Source organism: Phyllobates terribilis, unplaced genomic scaffold (assembly GCF_046119375.1).
Source record: "Phyllobates terribilis strain yellow unplaced genomic scaffold, ASM4611937v1 Scaffold_1__5_contigs__length_1240528914, whole genome shotgun sequence".
NCBI classification, from domain to species: Eukaryota; Metazoa; Chordata; class Amphibia; order Anura; family Dendrobatidae; genus Phyllobates; species Phyllobates terribilis.
In genome coordinates, this window is record NW_027362761.1 from 106,955,661 (window position 1) to 106,976,795 (window position 21,135).

Here is a 21,135-nt window from a genome sequence, read left to right on the forward strand (position 1 = left end):
GGCTGCCCCTGAAACTGACTGTCACCAAGTTGCCCCAGGACCACCCCCAATGGGGGCGGCAAGTGAAGAAAACTGTGGGGCAGGGTGTGGTCTGGATCAGTCTAGACAGACCGCACCCGGAAATGGAGGAAGCGCCCAGCAGTACCAACACCTTGGTCCGGAGCCTGCTGCAGGCTGCACCGCCATACAGCCTGGTGGAGATCCTGGCGCAGCTCCCCAGAGACCCGGAGCATGCGCAGGCTGCGCTGGAGGACTTGGACTGGAGGATGGTCCGGGCGCAGCAGAATGCGCTGGCCGAGTGGAGAAGAGAGATGGCCCGGCAGGCTGGAACCCGCCAGCAGGAGGCGCCACCCGCAACCTGGAGCACGCCTGCCTCTGAGGATGGTGCAGGAGGGACGAAGGCCGGAGACGACGCCGCGGAGGGAGCCGCGAGGACTGAGGCAGGTAATGGGGACGTCACCACCCCGAGCCCAGCAGCTGCAAGCCTGCCCCAGCCTCCCGTCACAGAGCCCGAAGCCCTACTCACCACACCCGTTGCCGCGCCGCCACTGCTCCCAACTAGGCCTCAAGCGGCAGGAGCCGCGGTCACGCCCCGTTCCGCGCCACGCCCCTCGACCCCGGGCGCGGCAAAAGAGGAAGTACCACCGGCCTGGTCGCAAGGCCTGGTGAACCCGGGCGCCGCTGCCCCTCCAGCGCCCTCTTCCTCAACAGTGCCACCCCCAGGCCCAACCGAAAATTCCCCGGCCTGGTCGCAAGGCCGAGTGCCCCCGGGCGCTGCTCCCTGACCGAGGCCCGTGGTGCCACCCCTGGGCGCAGACCTCTTTGCGCAACATACCGGCCCGGACGGGCTGCCCTTCGTGTGGCCACCGGAGTACGTCAACCCCCGTCTCCGGAGAGAACAACCCCTGCGTGAGCCTCTGATCCCGGCTCCGGAGCCCGCCAAAATCGCTCCGCTCCCGCTGGAGGACGCTCAATTTGCATGGGATCCCACCGGTGAGAATCTCATGGGGTTCACCCAGGAGACCCGGGCGGACGCAGCCCAGCGCGAGGAGAGCTGCCGTCAACAGCTGGGGGTATTTGAGAGGGAACGGCGGGAGAGGTGGATCCGAGAGGAACAGCTGCAGGCCCGGAGCAGAAGCGCAGGGCCCGACAAGACCCCCGAGCCGCCCGCGGTCCCCGAGTCAACGGGACCATAATAAAGTTCCAGCTGGAGCATGGCTGGGGCTTTATCAGAGACCATAGAACCCCCGGCGACGTCTTTGTCACCCGCAGGGACGTCGAGAGCCACCTGCCGGAGGGACACCGCGGACGCGATCTCTGCCCGGGTGATGTGGTCACCTTCACCCGGCACTAGGGTGCCAAGGGACCGTACGCCCTCCACGTTCACCGGCTCACGGAGGAGGAACTGCAGTACCGCCCAGACACTGAGTACCCTGAAGGTCCTGACGGACCTGAAGAATCCCCGGAAGAGCAAGGAGCGGCAGGAGGACACCGTTACCAGTGAACGGTAAAATTGTAACTGTATATAGTTACCCGTCAGGGTATAAGAATTGATGTTAAAACTGTTATTGGATTGAAGTGTGGTCCCCGTTGGGACTGATGTGGACTGTTACCTGTCAAAGTTGCCCTCTATATCCCTAAGTTATCTGGCTGGGGACTGAGAACAGCCATACCCCCTTTTCTACCTGGCCGAGGACTGGGAACGGCCAATCCCCTGTAAGTAGTTGCGCTTCTTAAAACGCCCCCTATTGGTTTTATAAAAAGACTGCAACACCTACCTCAGAACAAATTAATTGGACTGTTGCGCCTTTAAGAAGAGTGAATACCTGGTCGCAAGTTGCACCGCGGCCAGAACTCAAGAATGTGTTGTTAAAAAAAATTGTTTCACTTGAAAATGTTTTAAATGAAAAGGTTTTATATGCTGCTAGAGTAATAATGCAAATGTTTTATGTGATGTTTTATATGATAAAACAGTTCCGGTGGTTTTGACCATAGCTAGTGAAAGAAGAATGTTAAAGAAAAGAAAAAGTGTATCAGTAACGTTAAAAAGAGAAAAGTGCCTCCCATAAAGGGAGGGGTTAAATAGTTAGTGTCTTATATGCGAATGCATTCTAAAAATTTTGTATGTTTTAAATTGTTTTTATTCTTTTCCAGCCCGAAGACGTGCTGTGATTTACCAGGGGGGAATGTAGCACCCCGAGGGCTCGGCTGCTACAGGGGTATTGCACCTCAAACCAGAGGTGTGATATTCCACTCCCGGGTAAGGATGGAGTGTGGACCAGGACTCGGTAGGCTGCATGCACCACTCACACCCCATTTCCGAGGGACAGCTCAACGGTGCTCCCACTAGACAGAAGTGCAGGCACAACAGCATCTGTCCCTGGCTGGAGTGGGGAGGGGGAGGAAAACCCAGTGGTGTAGGAGCAGATAGGGGTGGGTCTCTGGGCAAAGGTAGGAGCCCATTGGCTCACACATAGAGGGAGGTATATAAGGTGGGCACCATCTTAGAACAGTGTTCAGCCCGGGGCGTCTGTTCAGAGAGGAGTTCAGCCAGAGAGGGCTGACAGGGAGCTGTGGCTCAGTCTGGGCCCAGCTCCACGAGACAGGCCTGGAGTGGAGGCCAGAAACAGCAGAGAGAACAGGAACAGAAGAGAAAGGAAACAAGGAACAGCACATTAAGAGAGGCCCAGAGACACGAGAGAAGAAGGAACCCCATAGGCCCAGGAGATTGTGGGTGACGGGTTGGCAGAACAGGGTACCGGATCCCAAATTGGTGGAGGCGACTAATCCTCAGCCAAAGACCGGCAGTCGTGACTATATCTCGGTGCGACCCCTCACTACACCTACCAGGAAGGCACACCACATAGGGTCAGGGACGCAGAGATCAGCGTACCAAGAGAAGGCTCGAGGCAGCCGGACAAACGTAGAGTCACTGGTGGGGCACGGCCAGAGAAGGGAAGAGAAGGGAGCCCTGTGCCATGCTCTGGAATTGCCTGGGAGTTGGTCGAGCCCCCCGCACCTGGTGGACACAGCACGGCTTGGGCAGTCACCGCCAGTACCGAGGTGACTAGGACCAGTAAAGAACTGTGAGTAAAGCATTGGAAACTGCAACCACACGTCTCTGTGCTTCTTCGCCTCACCAGCACTACCAGTGCTGGGACGCTCGTGCCCCATCACTCCCATCATCCATACTAACTGCCCTGAGGCTATACTCCTCCCGTGGGGAGTCATCCCGTTCTTAGCTGCACACACAACACCGGCCTCAGCGGTCTGCCTTGCAGCGGCGGCCCCCACTGACCGCAATCCACGGGTGGCGTAGTCGGACTATTATCTCACTAATAAGACTGCCACTGAATTGACCACCCTGGGCGCGGACCGGGTCGGCACCACGGAGACTACAACCCCCAGCGATCCGGCTCCGGGTATTCCCTGCACAACACAGGCCCAGGGGGCGCGTCACATTGTTATAAAGACTTCACATGCATCTGTAGGCCATAAATGAGATCAGAGTGCATCCTTACTCTGCGTCCAGCTCCTTCCTCCTCATCCCTTCCCTGCCTGCATGATGAAATTCATGCAAATTAGATCCACCAGTAATTTCAATGGTCTACTTTGTTTTCAGGCTTATTTGCAATCTAGCCCCCAATTGGTTCATGATTTTGGTTTCCATGAACTATTGCGATGTCATTTTGTTATCAAGTTATTGCACAATTTATATCAGTAAAAATTTAAAACTTTTTTGTTCATCGAGATCGAACGTGTGATTTGTGTTCCGTTCATTTTTTCGAGCAGTATAGTTCAGTACGGTAAAGTACTACTATAAGTATCCTAATTAGCGATGAGCGAGTATGCCTCATTAACTCTTTCGGTGAGCAGGTTCAGGTGCTCGCCGAGCATTTTGGCGTGCTTGGTGTTTCATTCATTGTCGCTGCGCCTGCAAGTGTCACAGCTGTTAGACAGCTGTGACACATGCAGAGATAGCCTGGCGAACAGGCTATCCCTGCATGTGTCACAGTTGTCTAATAGCCATGACACTTGGAAGCACGGCGACAATGAATGAAACACCGAGCACACCAAAATACTCGGCGAGCACCCAAGCGTGCTCACCGAAAGGATTAATGAGGCATACTCGCTCATCACTAATCCTAATCTTTCAGTTTGAATAAAGCAAAATGATATAAAAAATGTATAAAACTTAATCAAACCTAAATAACATACTCATATATAATGCTAATACCTACAGAATAATTTGGAAGCACAATTCAAATACGCAGTCGCATGCAATAATCATTCTCATGTGTATTATTTCTTTTGACAGATTAACAGGAAAATACAGCAGAAAATTAGGAGGAGAAATTATAACATGCATGTCTAATAAATTACCAGAGTACATGAGTCACCTGTGGGCGATTTGGGGTGAAATACCTTATAAATGAAAGCATTATAATTTATTATTTATGATGCCCAATTAAGTTTTATGAGGCTATTCATGCTTAAACAATTTGGAGGATCTCACTGAAAATAGTTTATGTAACAGCTACTATCTCATTGGAACTACTTATGTGGAAGCCTTATTTGGTTCAGCAGAACTATATGCCAACATAATATTTACCTGTTCTCTATACAAAGTTTTACCTAAACTTCAGTTGCTGTTGTTGGATTCTGCTGGCCAAAGGCCTACATGATTGTATTCTATGCCGACAGCATTGTTCTAAGAATGGACCCTACATGAATACAACATTTATCAGGAAATCATAGGCACACAGATTTAGGTCTCTCGCACAGGGAACTAAGGCTATATGAAAGCATACAGAGTCACATCCTATGTATATTCAGTGGGGAAAATAAGTATTTGACAAACTGCTGATTTTGCACGTTTTCCCACCTATAAAGAATGGAGAGGTCTGTAATTTTTATCGTAGGTACACTTCAACTGTGAGAGACAGAATCTAAAAAAATCCAGGAAATCACATTGTATGATTTTTACATAATTAATTTGCATTTTATTGCGTGAAATAAGTATTTGATAGAATAGAAAAACATAACTTAACATTTGGTACAGAAACCTTTGTTTGCAATCACAGAGATCAGACGTTTCCTGTAATTCTTTTCACATAAAGCAGCAGGGATTTTGGCCCACTACTCCATACAGATCTTCTCCAGATCTTTCAGGTTTCCATGCTGTCACTGGGCAATATTGATTTTCAGTTCCCTCCAAAGATTTTCTATTGGGTTCAGGTCTGGTGACCAGTTAGGCCACTACAGGACCTTGCAATGTTTCTTACGGAACCACTCCTTAGTTGCCCTGGCTGTGTGTTTCGGGTCATTGTTATGCTGGAAGACCCAGCCATGACCCATTTTCAATCCTCTTACTGAGAGAAGGAGGTTGTTGGCCAAAATCTCCTAATACATAACCCCATCCATCCTCCCTTCAATATGGTGCAATCGTCCTGTCCACTTTTCAGAAAAACACCCCCAAAGTATGATGTTTCTCCCACCATGCTTCTCAGTTGGGACAGTATTCTTTGGGTTGTACTCATCCTTCTCCGTCCTCCAAACAAGGCGAGTAGAGTTGATACCAAAAAGTTCTATTTTGGTCTCATCTGACCACATGACCTTCTACCATGCCTCCTCTGGATCATCCAGATCAGTGGTTCTCAACTCCAGTCCTCAAGACTGACCAACAGATCATGTTTCAGGATTTCCTTAGTATTGCACAGGTAATAATTCCATCACCTGTGCAAAAGTAAGATAATCCTGAAAACCTGATCTATTGCTGGGTCTTGAGGACTGGAGTTGAGAACCGCTGAGCCAGATGGTCATTGGTGAACTTCAAATGGGCTTGGACATTTGCTGGCATGAGAAGGGGGACCTTGCGTGTCCTGCAGGAAATTTAAACCATGATGGCGTAGTGTGTTACTAAAGGTAATGTTTGAGACTGTGGCCCCAGCTCTCTTCATGTCATTGACGAGGTCCTCCCATGTAGTTCTGGGCTGATTCTTGAACTTTCTCAGAATCATCCTTACCTTACGAGTCGAGATCTTGCATGGAGCCCCAGACTGAGGAAGATTGACAGTCAAATTGTGTTTCATTTTCTAATAATTGTGCCAAAAGTTGTGGCCTTCTCAATGAGCTGCTTGCATATTGTCCTGTAGCCCATACCAGTCTTGTGCAGATCTACAATTTTGTCCCTGGTGTCCTTAGACATCTCTTTGGTCTTGGCCATGGTGGAGAGGTTGGAGTGTGTTTGATTGAGTGTGTCGACAGGTGTCTGTTATACAGGTAACAAGTTCAAACAAGTGCAATTAATACAGGTATTGAGTGCAGAGTAGAAGGGCTTCTTAAAGAAAAATAAACGAGTCTGTGAGAGCCAGAATTCTTGCTGATTGGTAGGTGATCAAATACTTATTTCATGCAATAAAACGCAATTTAATTATTTAAAAATCATACAATGTGATTTTCTGTTTTTTTTTTATTTTTAGATTCTGTCTCTCACAGTTGAAGTGTACCTAAAAAAAAAGTTGATCCGCTGTACCTAGGAGCGGCCACTAAACAGTGTGACAGCTGTGGTGTTCCGCTCCATACACAGTTTAGTGGCCACTGTCAGAATTGTTAACAGCTGATTGGTGGGGATGTTGGGTATAAGACCCCCACTGATCTGATATTGATAACTTACCCTAAGGATAGATAATTAATACCATAATGGTGAAAAACCACTTTAATGTATGTTGCTGACATGACATGTATTCTAGTACAGACAGAGCAGATTAGAATATGTCATTAAACTTGTTTTATCAGTAGGTTTATATGCAGTTCTTTGTAACACCACAGATAACACATTGTGATACTTCCAGGGGTTGTGCCAAATGATCCACTCTGTTCTACAATATTTCACAAACTCAACCATCAGGCTGCTAAAATGAGAAGATAAAACGTATTTATCTAAAGCTTACACCCTGGATAACAAACCCAGTGACATCAAATAGATGATGTGCTATGTGTCATCCTTGTCTGGTCCCTGTCTGAATGAGGGACAAGCCAAGAAAAACCAAGCACATGTGTCGTTATACTAATGGGATAAAAGCATGCAATCCTGTAGAGATTTTATTGGTCTCTATATCATGAAAGTGGTCAACAGTCTGAGAAAAGCTTTTGACAAAATGTTTCAGCTCCCATATGTTTAGGTCAATTATCTTGTCTTATACAGAATGACTGCTTTTGAGCTACAAACCATTTGACAAATTGAAAATTATGTTAAAAAGTAAGAAAAATATGATTATTTTATAATAATATAATAATAATAATAATAATAATAATAATAAAACAGAGCTAGAGCTATTTTTACACTGGTATCATCACTGCTGATTTTATAGAGATGTGCCCTGATTCCATTGCTTTCAAATGGGTCCATTATGTTTCTGTATCTTTTTGCTGGAAAGCATAAGGCAGTGCGGTTAGATCTTGGCAGTATACCATCGACAATGGAAGACTGACATAAAAGCAATAATTCAACTGTAAAGACATAGAATTTCAAGACTAAAAATATCAGTTAACAACTATAGGGTTCAAATAGTATAGTTTGCTCCAACAAGAAATAATTGTTTCCAACAGCAGATTCTTCAGATTAGGGTATCCTTATATATTACATGACCATGTGATACCTCTTCTTACATTCTTGGTTTAACGACCAGGCAGTGGAAAAACTTCAAAGGCTACTATGTTAAAGGTCAAATTGATGGGAGTCCAGGAGTCCAACAACCAACGTCCTGCACAAATGGTCCTGGTACTGTAGACCAATAGATAGATAGATAGATAGATAGATAGATAGATAGATGTGAACAGCTGGTGACAGAAACTACAGGATGCAAGAGAAGGAATAAGCGTTTATATACAGTGTTTCGAAATAATATTCATTCCCTGTGAACTTTCCCACATTTGTTCACTTTACACCCACAAACTGAAATGTATTTTATTTGTTTTTTATGTAATATACCAACACAAAGTAGCAAGTATTTGTGAAGTGTAAAGGAAATGATACATGGTTTTCAAATTATTTTAAAAATATAAATCTAAAAATTGTGATGTGTATTTGTATTCAGCTCCACTGAGTCAATACCTTGTCGGACCACCTTTCGCTCTAATTACTGCTCCAAGTCTTTTGGGGCATGTGTCTACCGGCTTTGCGCATCTAGAGGCTGAATTTTTTGCCCATTCTTCTTTGCAGATTAACTAGCTCAGTGAGATTGGATGGAGAGCGTCTGTGAACAGCAGTTTTCAAGTCTTGCCACAGATTCTCAATGGGATTTAGATCTGACTGGGTCGTTCAAACACATGAATAAGTTTTAATTTAAACCATTCATTATAGCTCTGGCAGTATGCTTAGGATTGTTGTCCTCCTGTAAGATGAACCTATGCCCCAGTTTCAGCTCTTTTGCAGCCTCTAACAGGTTTTCCTCCAAGATTGCCTATATTTAGCTTTATCCATCTTTACATCAACTCTGGCCATCCTCCCTGTCCCTGCTGAAGAAAAGCATCCCAACAGCATGATGCTGCCACCACCATGTTGTCAGTGAGGATGGTGTTTCAGGGTGCTGTGCAGTGTTAGCTTTCAACCACACATTTTACATTTAGCCCAAAAAGTCCTACTTTGGTCTCATCTGACCAGAGCACCTTCTTCCACATGATATCTGTGTTTCCTACATGGCTTTTTGAAAACTGCAAACTGGACTTTTAATGGCATGGTTTCAAAAATGGTTTATGGCTTTATGGAAGAATGGCTTACCATTCTTCCATAAAGGACAGATTTGTGGAGTATTTGACTAATAGTTGTGCACACATTCTCCGACCTGAGCTGTGCATCTCTGCACCTCCTCCACAGTGACAATGGGGCTCTTGGCTGCTTCTCTAATTAATGCTTTCCTTGCTTGGGATGTCAAGTTTAGGTGGACACCATGTTTTGGTAGGTTTGCAGTTATGCCATACTCCTTCCATTTTTGGATGATGGATTGAACAGTCCTCAGTGAGACGTTCAGAGGTTCGGCTATTTTTTATAATCTAACCCTGCTTTTCTCCACAACTTTATCCCTGACCTGTCTGGTGTGTTCCTTGGTTTTCATGATGCAATTTGATCCCTAATGTTCTCAAACAAACCTCTGAGACCTTCACAGAACAGCTGTAGTTATACTGAGAATAAATGACACACAGGTGGCTTCAATTTACTAATTATGTAACTTCTGGCGGCAATTGGACACTCAGGATTTTATTTAGGTGTATCAGACTACAAGGGCTGAATCCAAATGCACGTCACAAGTTTCAGACTTATATTTTTTAAATAATTAGAAAACCATGCATCATTTCCATTACACTTCACACTCTGTGTTGATACTGTATATCACATAAAATCCCAATAAAATACATTTAAGTTTGTGGGTGTAACGTGAAAAAATGTGAAAAAGTTCACGGGATATGAATACTTTTTCAAGGCACTGTAGATGGCTATGTATATTATGATTAGGGGAAGTACTGTTAGATTTGAGGTAGCTGGGTGAATTCTAGGGCAACAATGTAGATTTTACCATAAAACACCCTAATGCCGTTGCACTCAGAAAAGTATAGGTCTGAGTGATGATTTACATAGAGAATAGATTGCACATTGTTTATCACAAAGTCTTTTAACTTTAGGGATATGAATAACTATATACCGTACCTGTGAATAAGTTAAATTATTAGTTATGAATAATTTGCATTATTTCCATACTTCTTTCCTTCCTTACTTTTTGCATCCCCCTAAGGCAGAAGTGCTTCCTCCTGGTCCTATTTTTAAAACCAGCTTGTAACAGGATTCTCTAATTTCAAATCATATAATAACAGGTCGAAAGTCTTTAACTCTTGAATAGATTTTATTTATCTTGAAACGCAGTTTCGATGAGTGAGAAGCTGATGCTTTTGCTGGGTTAGACTGCCTGCCTTTAGTTATGTGGCAGGCATGTTGCGTGTAGCTGCATTCCTGGGTAGATATTTCCCTCTAGAATACAACAGCGCTCAGTTACAAAGAAAGCTACTGTTCTGACAGAACAAGGGGAGGAGGGTGGAGGCTCTGCTCCGAAAGAAATGATAACCACCAAGTCAAATACTGGAATACTTTTCATTTTCAACCAAGTTTCTTATTTTTTCTACATCGGAATGGATTCTACTTAAAGGGGATCCTTCAGCAGATTTGATAGTCATAGTTTGGTGCTTTGTAAATATATTGAAGCAACTGTCCTAATGTGTGCTCAATCTATGCCCTAAGCCAAGATTTCCATTCTTTTGGTACAGGGAAAATATATATTTTTGTACCGTGTTAGGCAGTAGATAGAAAAATATTTAGATTTGAGAGTCCTCATTGGTTGATACCTTTTAATGGCTAACTGAAAAGATGGTAACAAGTTGCAAGCTTTCGAGACTACTCAGGTCTCTTCATCAGGCTAGTATAACGCAAAATCTGAACAGTCACATATTTATACACAATAAGACACAGAAATAATGTAATAGATGAAACAGGTGATGGAAAGCAGAGTTATTATGGAAGATATAAAAAGTTCTGGCTATAGACAATAAAACCTTCACACTCCTTATCTATTAACTGCTAAAATATTTATAGCCAGAACTGTTTATCTCTTCCATAATAACTCTGCTTTTCATCACCTGTCTCATCTATTGCATTATTTCTGTGTCTTATTGTGTATAAATATGTGACTCTTCAGATTTTGTCTTATACTATGCCTGATGAAGAGACCTACGTAGTCTCGAAAGCTTGTAATTTGTTACCATCTTTTCAGTTAACCATTAAAAGGTATCAACCACTGAGGACTCTCAAATCTAAATATTTTTCATTCTTTTGGTGTAATGGATGATGAACCCCTGATACATGTGCTAGAATTGGCTTATATCACAATTTTGTCATGATGCACCATGCATGCCATGCAGTGGTGATACCACAGGCCACCTGGCTGCCACAACTTATTTGCTCAGCATCACTTGCACTTTCCACTTGTGAGAGACCTACTGCCAGCCTATACATCATCACTCTCATAGGATATTTTTAGACTGAAGATACAACTGTTAGCATAACCTGCACAGAGGCAGTGGCATAGGAGCCAGTATAAGGGTGAACTGGAGCAGTGTAAAGGTATATTAAGTCCCTGTGGCCTGATATTGCTAAAGGGTAGTCACTCCATATGTCATTGATTGGCATGCTGGCTACCTTTCCAAAGCAAGGATCCAGAAGAGGAACCATTAGCGACATGCGGCAGCACCTTTACTGAACCCACACAACATCCATGCCCACGCCATACCACTCTGCAACCCATTCCATGCCTTATTGGATGGGAATAAAAACTCCTTGAATCGCAGTTTTCTGAGTTTTGGGCACGAGTCATGGCTTGGGAGATTTGCTGACACTTCTTAAGAGTCCGGGAGACCTCCCCCTTGGTCCGTGAGAGGTGTCAAATATGGTGCACCATGGGGTTCTCCACTGTAGGTACCAGAAGACAGGTCAGTATAACGTAACTCGCATGCTGTACAGGGCTAGAATGCTCTCATGTACATAAGCCATAAGAATACTCATAAAATCATCCCGGGGACCCAAAGTTCAGCCTCAATTGCAATTCAGAATCCGCTTTTTACTTGAAACTGTATTTATAGCGAACTTTGCATCAAGTTATCATACTATGTGTGTGCATTCATGCCTTTCCTACTTAAAGAGTTTCCTTGAAACATCCTCCAAAATTTGGAATCCCCAGATCTTCGATCTTCATAGTTTACCATATGTAAATTAAGTAAAAAAAAATAGTAGTGCTTATTTTATGAAGCTTTGGCCTTGTTTTTTGGGTGAAAGCCATTTCATGACTATGACACAACAATCCAAGGCTTATGGCTGCCCTGCACACAGGTGTCGTGATCGGCTCGGAACTCCTTCTGGATCCAGATTCAGCATTACACACACAATCCAGATCAGATCAATGTCTCTAGGTTGTCATCATCTTCAGGACGCAGGCCCGGAGCTTTTATACTCACATTAGCCATATTTTCTGTGGATCTGCGAGTGATGTCTTCTAATAAAGACAAACACTTTGTGAAACTCTCATTGCTTTTTCCGATAAAGTATTTTTCTTGCATAGTAAGGGAATCTAGAAGATCAAGAAGTGATTCCATGAATATTTTCCCCACACTTGGAAGTATCGTTCCTCCTTTCTCATATCATTTGGGGAACTTGGGGGATGGGGAGTCATGTGGTGACTCACATTTTCTGCTTTTCTGTGTAAGTAATGGTATAATCTGTGACAAAAGAACTGTACAAAATACTTTTGCTTTAAAACTACAGTTGATTGTATTCACAGGGAAATAATGCTGATTACAGAACATAACATCCACAAGATGGAGTACTTGCTTCTAAAAGTAAATGGGCCTCAGCCCTGTAATTGTCAGAATCAAGCAGAACAAAAGTCACTGGACAGAGGACACCATCCCTGCCAACTTTTTATAAAAAGGGCATTTACTATGCAACAAATATATAGAGATAGATAGATAGATAGATAGATAGATAGATAGATAGATAGATAGATAGATATGAGAGTCAGATAGATAGAGATAGATCGATAGATACAATAGATATATGGATAGCTAAATAGATTTATAGATAGATAGAGATAGGTAGGTAAATAACAGATAGATAGATAGATAGATAGATAGATAGATAGATATGAGATATATAGATAGAGATCGATAGATAATAGATAGATATATGGATAGATAGATAGATGTGGGATAGATATAGAGATAGATAGATAGATAGATAGATACTGTATATGGATAGATAGATATGGAATAGATAATGGATAGATAGATGATAGATAGATAGAGATCGATAGATAATAGATAGATATATAGATAGATATGGTGAGATAGATATGAGATAGATAGATGTGGGATAGATATATAGATACATAGATAGATATGGGATAGATACATAGATATAGATAGATAGATAGATACTGTATATGGATAGATATGGAATAGATAATAGATAGATAGATATAGATAGATAGATGTTGGATAGATAGATTTGAGATAGATAGATGGATAGATACTGTATATGGATAGATAGATAGCTAGATATGGGATATATAGATAGATAGATGATAAATATATAGATAGATATAGATAGATGAATAGATACTGTATATGGATAGATAGATGATAGATAGATGGATATGGGATAGATAATAGATAGATAATAGATAGATAGATATGAAATAGATAATAGATAGATAGATAGATAGATATGGGATAGATATATAATAGATAGATAATAGATACAGTTAGGGCCATATATATTTGGACAGAGACAACATTTTTCTAATTTTGGTTCTTGACATTACCACAGTGAATTTTAACCAAACAATTCAGATGCAGTTGAAGTTCAGACTTTCAGCTTTCATTTGAGGGTGTCCATATTAAAATTGGATGAAGGGTTTAGGAGTTTCAGCTCCTTAACATGTGCCACCCTGTTTTTTAAGGGACCAAAAGTAATTGGACAAATTAATTAATTGTAAATAAAATGTTCATTTCTAGTACTTGGTTGAAAACCCTTTGTTGGCAATGACTGCCTGAAGTCTTGAACTCATGGACATCACCAGACGCTGTGTTTCCTCCTTTTTGATGCTCTGCCAGGCCTTCACTGCGGTGGTTTTTCAGTTGCTGTTTGTTTGTGGGCCTTTCTGTCTGAAGTTTAGTCTTTAACAAGTGAAATGCATGCTCAATTGGGTTGAGATCAGGTGACTGACTTGGCCATTCAAGAATATTCCACTTCTTTGCTTTAATAAACTCCTGGGTTGCTTTGGCTTTATGTTTTGGGTCATTGTCCATCTGTAGTATGAAACGACGACCAATCAGTTTGGCTGCTTTTGGCTGGATCTGAGCACACAGTATGGCTCTGAATACATCAGAATTCATTCGGCTGCTTCTGTCCTGTGTCACATCATCAATAAACACTAGTGACCCAGTGCCACTGGCAGCCATGCATGCCCAAGCCATCACACGGCCTCCCCCGTGTTTTACAGATGATGTGGTATGCTTTGGATCATGAGCTGTACCTCGCCTTTGCCATACTTTTCTCTTTCCATCATTCTAGTAGAGGTTGATCTTGGTTTCATCTGTCCAAAGAATGTTCTTCCAGAACTGTGCTGGCTTTTTTAGATGTTTTTTAGCAAAGTCCAGTCTAGCCTTTTTATTCTTGATGCTTATGAGTGGCTTGCACCGTGCAGTGAACCCTCTGTATTTACTTTCGTGCAGTCTTCTCTTTATGGTAGATTTGGATATTGATACGCCTACCTCCTGGAGAGTGTTGTTCACTTGGTTGGCTGTTGTGAAGGGGTTTCTCTTCACCATGGAGATTATTCTGCGATCATCCACCACTGTTGTCTTCCGTGGGTGCCCAGGTCTTTTTGCATTGATGAGTTCACCAGTGCTTTCTTTCTTTCTCAGGATGTACCAAACTGTAGATTTTGCCACTCCTAATATTGTAGCAATTTCTCAGATGGGTTTTTTCTGTTTTTGCAGCTTAAGGATGGCTTGTTTCACCTACATGGAGCGCTCCTTTGACTGCATGTTTACTTCACAGCAAAACCTTCCAAATGCAAGCACCGCACCTCAAATCAACTCCAGGCCTTTTATCTGCTTAATTGAGAATGACATAACGAAGGGATTGCCCACACCTGTCCATGAAATAGCCTTGGAGTCAATTGTCCAATTACTTTTGGTCCCTTTAAAAATAGAGTGGCACATGTTAAGGAGCTGAAACTCCTAAACCTTTCATCCAATTTTAATGTGGATACCCTCAAAGGAAAGCTGAAAGTCTGAACTTCAACTGCATCTGAATTGTTTTGTTTAAAATTCATTGTGGTAATGTCTAGAACCAAAATTAGAAAAATGTTGTCTCTATCCAAATATATATGGACCTAACTGTAGATAGATATGGGATAGATAATAGATAGATAGATAATAGATAGATAGATAGATATGGGATAGATAATAGATCGATATGGGATAGATAGATAATAGATAGATAGATAGATAATAGATAGATATGGGATAGATAATAGATAGATAGATAGATAGATAATAGATAGATATGGGATAGATAGATAGATAATAGATAGATATAGATAGATATGGGATAAATAATGAGATAGATGGATATATAGATAGATAGATAGATATGAGATAGATGATAGATATAGATAGATATGGGATAAATAATGAGATAGATGGATATATGGATAGATAGATAATAGATATGAGATAGATAGATAGATATTAGATAGATAGATAGATAGATGATAGATAGATAGATAGAGAGATATGGGATAGATAGAGAGATAGATAATAGATAGATAGATATAGATAGATATGGGATAAATAATGAGATAGATGGATAGATAGATAGATAGAGATATGGGATAGATCTATAGATAGATAGATGATAGATAGATAGAGAGATAGATATGGGATAGATAGATAGATAGATATGGGATAAATAATGAGCTAGATGGCTATATGGATGGATACATAGACAGATGAGTGAGAGAGAAGAGCCAGAGATGGATATATAGATGGATAGTCTTGAGAAAAGTCCTGTGTTAGGACCTGAACGTCGGTGCCCCATGGGCTAGTAGAAGTCCCGGGCTAGTCGCAGTGCTGCCTGCTGTTTGTAGCCAGGTATGTGTTGCTGCCAGGATGGACAGACAGACAGGGACTGTCCGCTATGTCTGCGCACAGATGTGGCGCCCCCTCAGGCAGCAGTGGGTGCACTCCTTGGCCTCACACCTCGGTGGCACGGTGCAGGGCCGGCTGGCAGTGCCCCTCTCCCCTGACTAGCCGCCTCGGGGATTGTGGCTGAGTGATTAGCAGCAGGCTGATTGGCTGGCTGCCTGCTCTCGGAGAGATTCCATTGAGCCCCCCACCACACGCCCCTTGGCTGAGGAGATGTGAGCGCAGCCGGTGTGTGAGCAGTGTGAGCAGCAGAGCTGAGGTGACAGCAGTCCTGGGCACCCTCCTCCGGCTCGCAGCATGGCGTGCTGCCGTGGGGCAGTGACTGGCACTCTGATGCTGGCCGTGGCATGCGTCCTCCTGGTAAATACTTTTCCTTCATTGCTCTTGTGCCTGGCTGCTGCCCTCTGCTGTGCGGGGACAGTGGTGGTGCCAGGGTGACAGGCTGGTCCTGGCATTGCTGGGCAGACTGCCATCATCTCTGCCTGCTATGTGGTGCAGTATCTCTAGTTTTGTAGAGTTTCTTTAGTGAAGGTGCTGGGGTCTTCTGCTGTGGCTAGCAGTCCTATTATCTGTACTAGTCAGGCTTGCTGGGACCTGTAGTTCTCTGTGCTCTGATAAACTGCATTGCATTTCTGTTGTGGGACTACACCTCCCAGCATCCTTACCTTGGGACCTGCCTTTTTCTTTCCCCATCTATTGTGAGACTGAAAGTCCCAACATCCAAACCTGCCAGAAGTTCTTGGCAACACTGTCTTTGCTGGGAGTCGTGAGGACTATAAGTCCCAGCTTGCAGTGCCAGTCAGTGTTGCTGGGGCTTGCAGTTCTCCATAAGATGACCAAGCACAAGCTGTTTATTCACCTGTCCCTTTGGCTGTTGACTGCAGTCTTCCTGGCACTTGTAGTTCCCCTGTTCTGCACCTGCATCATCTGCTGTGGGCTCTTTCTTATTTTCCCAGAAATTGGCCGTTTCTAAAGTGATCTTTCTGTGGGACTAGAAGTCACAGCATGCAGTGACATTGAGTGGTCTTTATAAATTTAATATAGGTTACACCTCCTTTTGGAACATATCAATGTTTTTCTGGGAATTGTAGTTCCTCCTGATCTCTCTCGGTTTACAGTTGGATACAGTCTTCTGTTTGAATGTTATTTTTGGTTGTTTTAATAAACATTTACTGCATGAATTACTATTTGTATAATATTCCCTTCAACTGAGGATTGTGATCTTATACTGTTGTATTTGTGCAAAATGAGATTGGCATCACTCAAGTAATCCACAGGGGATTAAGATTGCTCATTTCTAATCATCCCTGTTTCAGCCGCACATTATCCTGCAGCTACTCTCTACTCATATGGTAAAGTCATTCTGAGCTGCCAAATAGCATGTGTTATACTTCTTTTATACTAAAGTAGTCTTATGCCCGATATGGCCACCAGATCTACTGGTGAGTGACTGCGGGATAGCACTGGACCCCAGTAGAGTGGGCTGGCAGCACCAAGAATGGCTACAGGTGCCCATGTATTAGCTGAAGGTGCCATGCAGCAGATGTCTGCTTGAGATTCGGTTGTTTGCTGGATATTCTTCAGGGTTCTGGGGACAATCAAATGATCTGCCCCTGGAGATCTGTGATAATGACCATGAGGGTCAGAAGATGAAAATACATCAGTCATGTACATGGCATGAAGATTGGCATATTTGGCTGCACCTATCAAAAGTTTACAGAGCCACAGTTTGGGGGGTTTTTATTCTTGTATGTGACAAAGTGACAAGTTTCTAAAAATCTGTCAGCTTTTTATTTACCAGGCGTATAATGAATTCTCAAATATTCAAAGTTATCCTGATGCGAGATATATATATATATATATATATATATATATATATGTATTGTTTTTTCAAAGATATATTAATCAATCCTGCAGTGCTGCAGACTTTAATATTCTTCTCATCAAAAATGCAAAAAACCCTGCAAGTCTGATTAAAAAAGGCAGTGTGAACAGTACCTAAGGCAAGAAGGTTCAGCGTCGTCTGTCGCCAGTGCTGTATATGTTACTGCGTCTATAACATACCCTAATAGCCATCTGTGAGCTGTAAAGGGCACACTATTGTACATACAGCACGTGCTTCCTGTTGGCCTAGGAGTTTGGGAGGCCCTTCAGTGGGTGACAGATCCTTTTTAATACTGTTGCTGGGAACCAGGCAGGGAAGTTTATAGGGGTTTTCCAGGAGTTCCCGTAAGTTTCATATGGGCATGAAATGCTAACTTTTCAATATACTTACCTCACTGATCCGGATTGACTCCTGCAATGCCAGACTGCTGAGACCTCAGGAACTGGGCAATGCAGGAAAGACTGAGAATCGGTAATCTGAGAATAGAAAAAGTTTTTACATTACTATTTGAAGATCATATTGTTCTGATTGTAAAATGTTAATGAATATTCAGAAAATGGAGTTAAAATGTCTAATGATGCAGATCCTTCTTTCCCCTGACATTATCTGTTGGGGGAGAGAAGGAGGCCTAAAATACTTAGGATATGGTAGTTAGCCTGTCTGGTCAAAATCAGCAGCTGATTTACATGTAATATGTATGGGGGTCTTGAAAGGGTAGTGCCACAATCACATCTCATCACCTTAGGCTAAGTTTACATGGATGTTGAATTTCGTGGTCCAGTCACGTCGGCAAATTTTGGACATGGCTGACTCCATGTGCAGCTTCAAATGCTCCTCCACACAGCTGACAGGTATTTTTCATGCACTAGTTTAGTCCATAAATTGGACCAAACTAGCTCATGCTGGGATTTTTTCATAAGGACCTGAAGTCCATGTAAAAAATAGCAATGTGCACTATCATAAAGGCTAACATTGAGCTTTGTGCACATGAACCAAAAACACGCCCTTGAGAAATTAGTCTTATGTGAATACTTGGCCACTGCTCCATTCAAACTGAAGAATTGGGACCCGTTCTTGCAACTAGTGAGGTATTCCAGCATGGAGACCCTCAGCAATTAGCAAATTGTCACATATTCATGGCACAAACCCTTTCAGTCGTTGAGCTTTCCACTTTTAACAAGCTGTTAATATTCTATTTGTCCAATTCTTGGCTATAACTGATTATGGGCAACCTTGGACGAGCTTTATTATCCAACTTTCAAAACCTACAAAACCTACCAATCATCTTTTATGGATATAACTAGAGAACGTAAAAGTTGTATGGTACTGGACAGTTAGTGTCGGGTGTTAAACACCGAACACAGACCTCTCCCAGAAGTCCGGGGAGAGAATTTTCCAGCTCAGAAGTTCGGGTCCCTATTGTTTTCAATGGGGTTCGGGTTCTGGTTGAAATTCTGGTACCCAAACCGAACTTTTGAATAAACTTCCACGGGTCCGCTCATCCCTTGATATTACGAGTGTACGGAACGGAAGAGCACAGCTCCGTACACCACGTAGTGACTATTGCCGACAACACATCGACTACTATTCAGTTAACTTTTAGGCATGTGTCCTGTACAGTGAAAGCCTTTCCCTACATTTTTCACAAGGCTGCACATATTTAATACAGTATATTCCTGGGGTAAAAGTGACTGTAAGGTTCGGCACGCTCTCATTAGGGAAATATTAATTTCCTGGAGAATGTAGGTATGGATCTGGTTCATGGCTAGTTTCCTAGCCTGCACTCTAGCTTGAAAGGATGTTAAAGTTGAATGGGTGCCAAGTAAGAATACCAGCAAGCAATTATGCTATCTAGTAACTGTTAAGTGGTGTTAACTACAGGCTAGCATGCAGCAGCAACCAAACTTGTAGATGGAGCCTCGAAGTATTGGAGAGCAAACAAGGGCACTAGATGGTGTTTGCTGATTTAGGTGAGGAGCGCTGCATTACATCCAGCTGTAGGGGGCCAGCTCCACAATGTGACAGCTAATGAGCCGGCCATTACTACATGTCAATGTATGTGTGAATTATATTGTTACTACGTATTGTTCTGCTGGTGGGTAGACATAACAGTGTATCTAGTGACTTATAACAGTTTGCATGAAGGGGCAACCTTGGCCAAGGCCTTTGCTCAATACAGTTTAACCATTTCATCAATAGACAGGAAAACTTATTTGTTAAGAACTTCTTGTTTTTTTTCTCTTTTTTTAAGCTGTAATAATTAGCTTGTACATGCATTTTAGAAGATTTACATGTTCATGTAATTATAAGCCAAGTTACAAACATTTATCTTGAAAGGGTTAAAAAAGAGTGAAGATTGATGGCATCACCCTCACTGGTATTCTCAGCCTTCTAAGTGGGTGCCAGGACTCTGTTGTGCTGTATGAAGGTTGTCATCACTTACTGCCAGTGCCCATCCCCAGTGGGGCTTACAATCTAATCTCCCTTATGACTCCTGTACATATGTGCACTGGGGCACACAGCAATGTATGGAGTGCACTATGGATCCGCAGTGTTGCAGTCTCTGAGTCACTAGGTAGTGCTACAGCGAGGCACTTTATTCTTCCCTGAAAGTGCTTCCAGAAGAATATATCCAAATACAGCCCACATTACAACATTTTTTCCCCATGTGCATCTGTAAACTTTGAGGCACACTGAGGAATAACATATAATTCTATAAGTGCTGTATTTAGGCTTCATGAAATATGAATACTACATTTTTCTTAGTGCTATGTGCAACGAGGCTTTAATCTGGCCATACACATTAGATGTACAAATCAATTAAACCAGACAATTTAGGTTGGACCAGTTGACTAATGTTAGCCGTCTCCATTGGCAGCTGGGGTTAGTAAGGATCAGGCAGAGGGATTTCAACTGCCCAGTCATTTTGCTTCTGCTATATAAGCTGCAGCCAAAGAAAGTTTGTGCACCTTTTTTCCCCCCTTTTCATACTGAGAACACATGCTCTCTTTAGCAAACCAATTAACAGTATATGAGTATTGGGAAAGATAGATTGTAGTCGAATGAGCTTTCGATCCACACCTATCTAATGTGCATGGTAAGGCCCCTATACCGATCAAAGTTGGCCTGTCCCCACTAGTATCTAATATGTATTAAAGAGAGAATCCGGCACTCGGATGCAAGAAGAAAAACGCCATTTTATTGGATCAGCAATCCAGTATTTGTAACATTTCGGACTGACTTTCAGACATTCTTCAGTAGTGTGCATGGATAGCACAATATGCATTAAGGTAACAGCCCAATGGATGTGCGATACCACTTGAGCACTTATCGTCATGAAAAAACCTAATTTTTCATTAATATGAATCAAACTCATCCAACCCTTGCTTCCTCCAATAATAATATTAATAATCTTTTTATTTATATAGCGCCATCAT

The 21,135-nt window shown here is 42.7% G+C and overlaps 1 protein-coding gene across 3 annotated transcripts in view; it reads left to right on the forward strand.

Moving 5' to 3' along the window:
• Nucleotides 1-21,135, forward strand: part of ADAMTSL1 (ADAMTS like 1) — a 1,187,598-nt gene that overhangs the window by 688,413 nt on the left and 478,050 nt on the right. The window contains exon 1 of one of the 3 annotated variants that reach the window (XM_073665483.1): nucleotides 15,893-16,173. The exons of the other annotated variants lie outside the window; for them this stretch is intronic. Coding sequence (XP_073521584.1) covers nucleotides 16,111-16,173 — 63 coding nt within the window. The 5' untranslated portion in view covers nucleotides 15,893-16,110. Of the gene's footprint in view, nucleotides 1-15,892; nucleotides 16,174-21,135 lie in introns of those variants that run through there. 3 annotated transcript variants of the gene reach the window in all.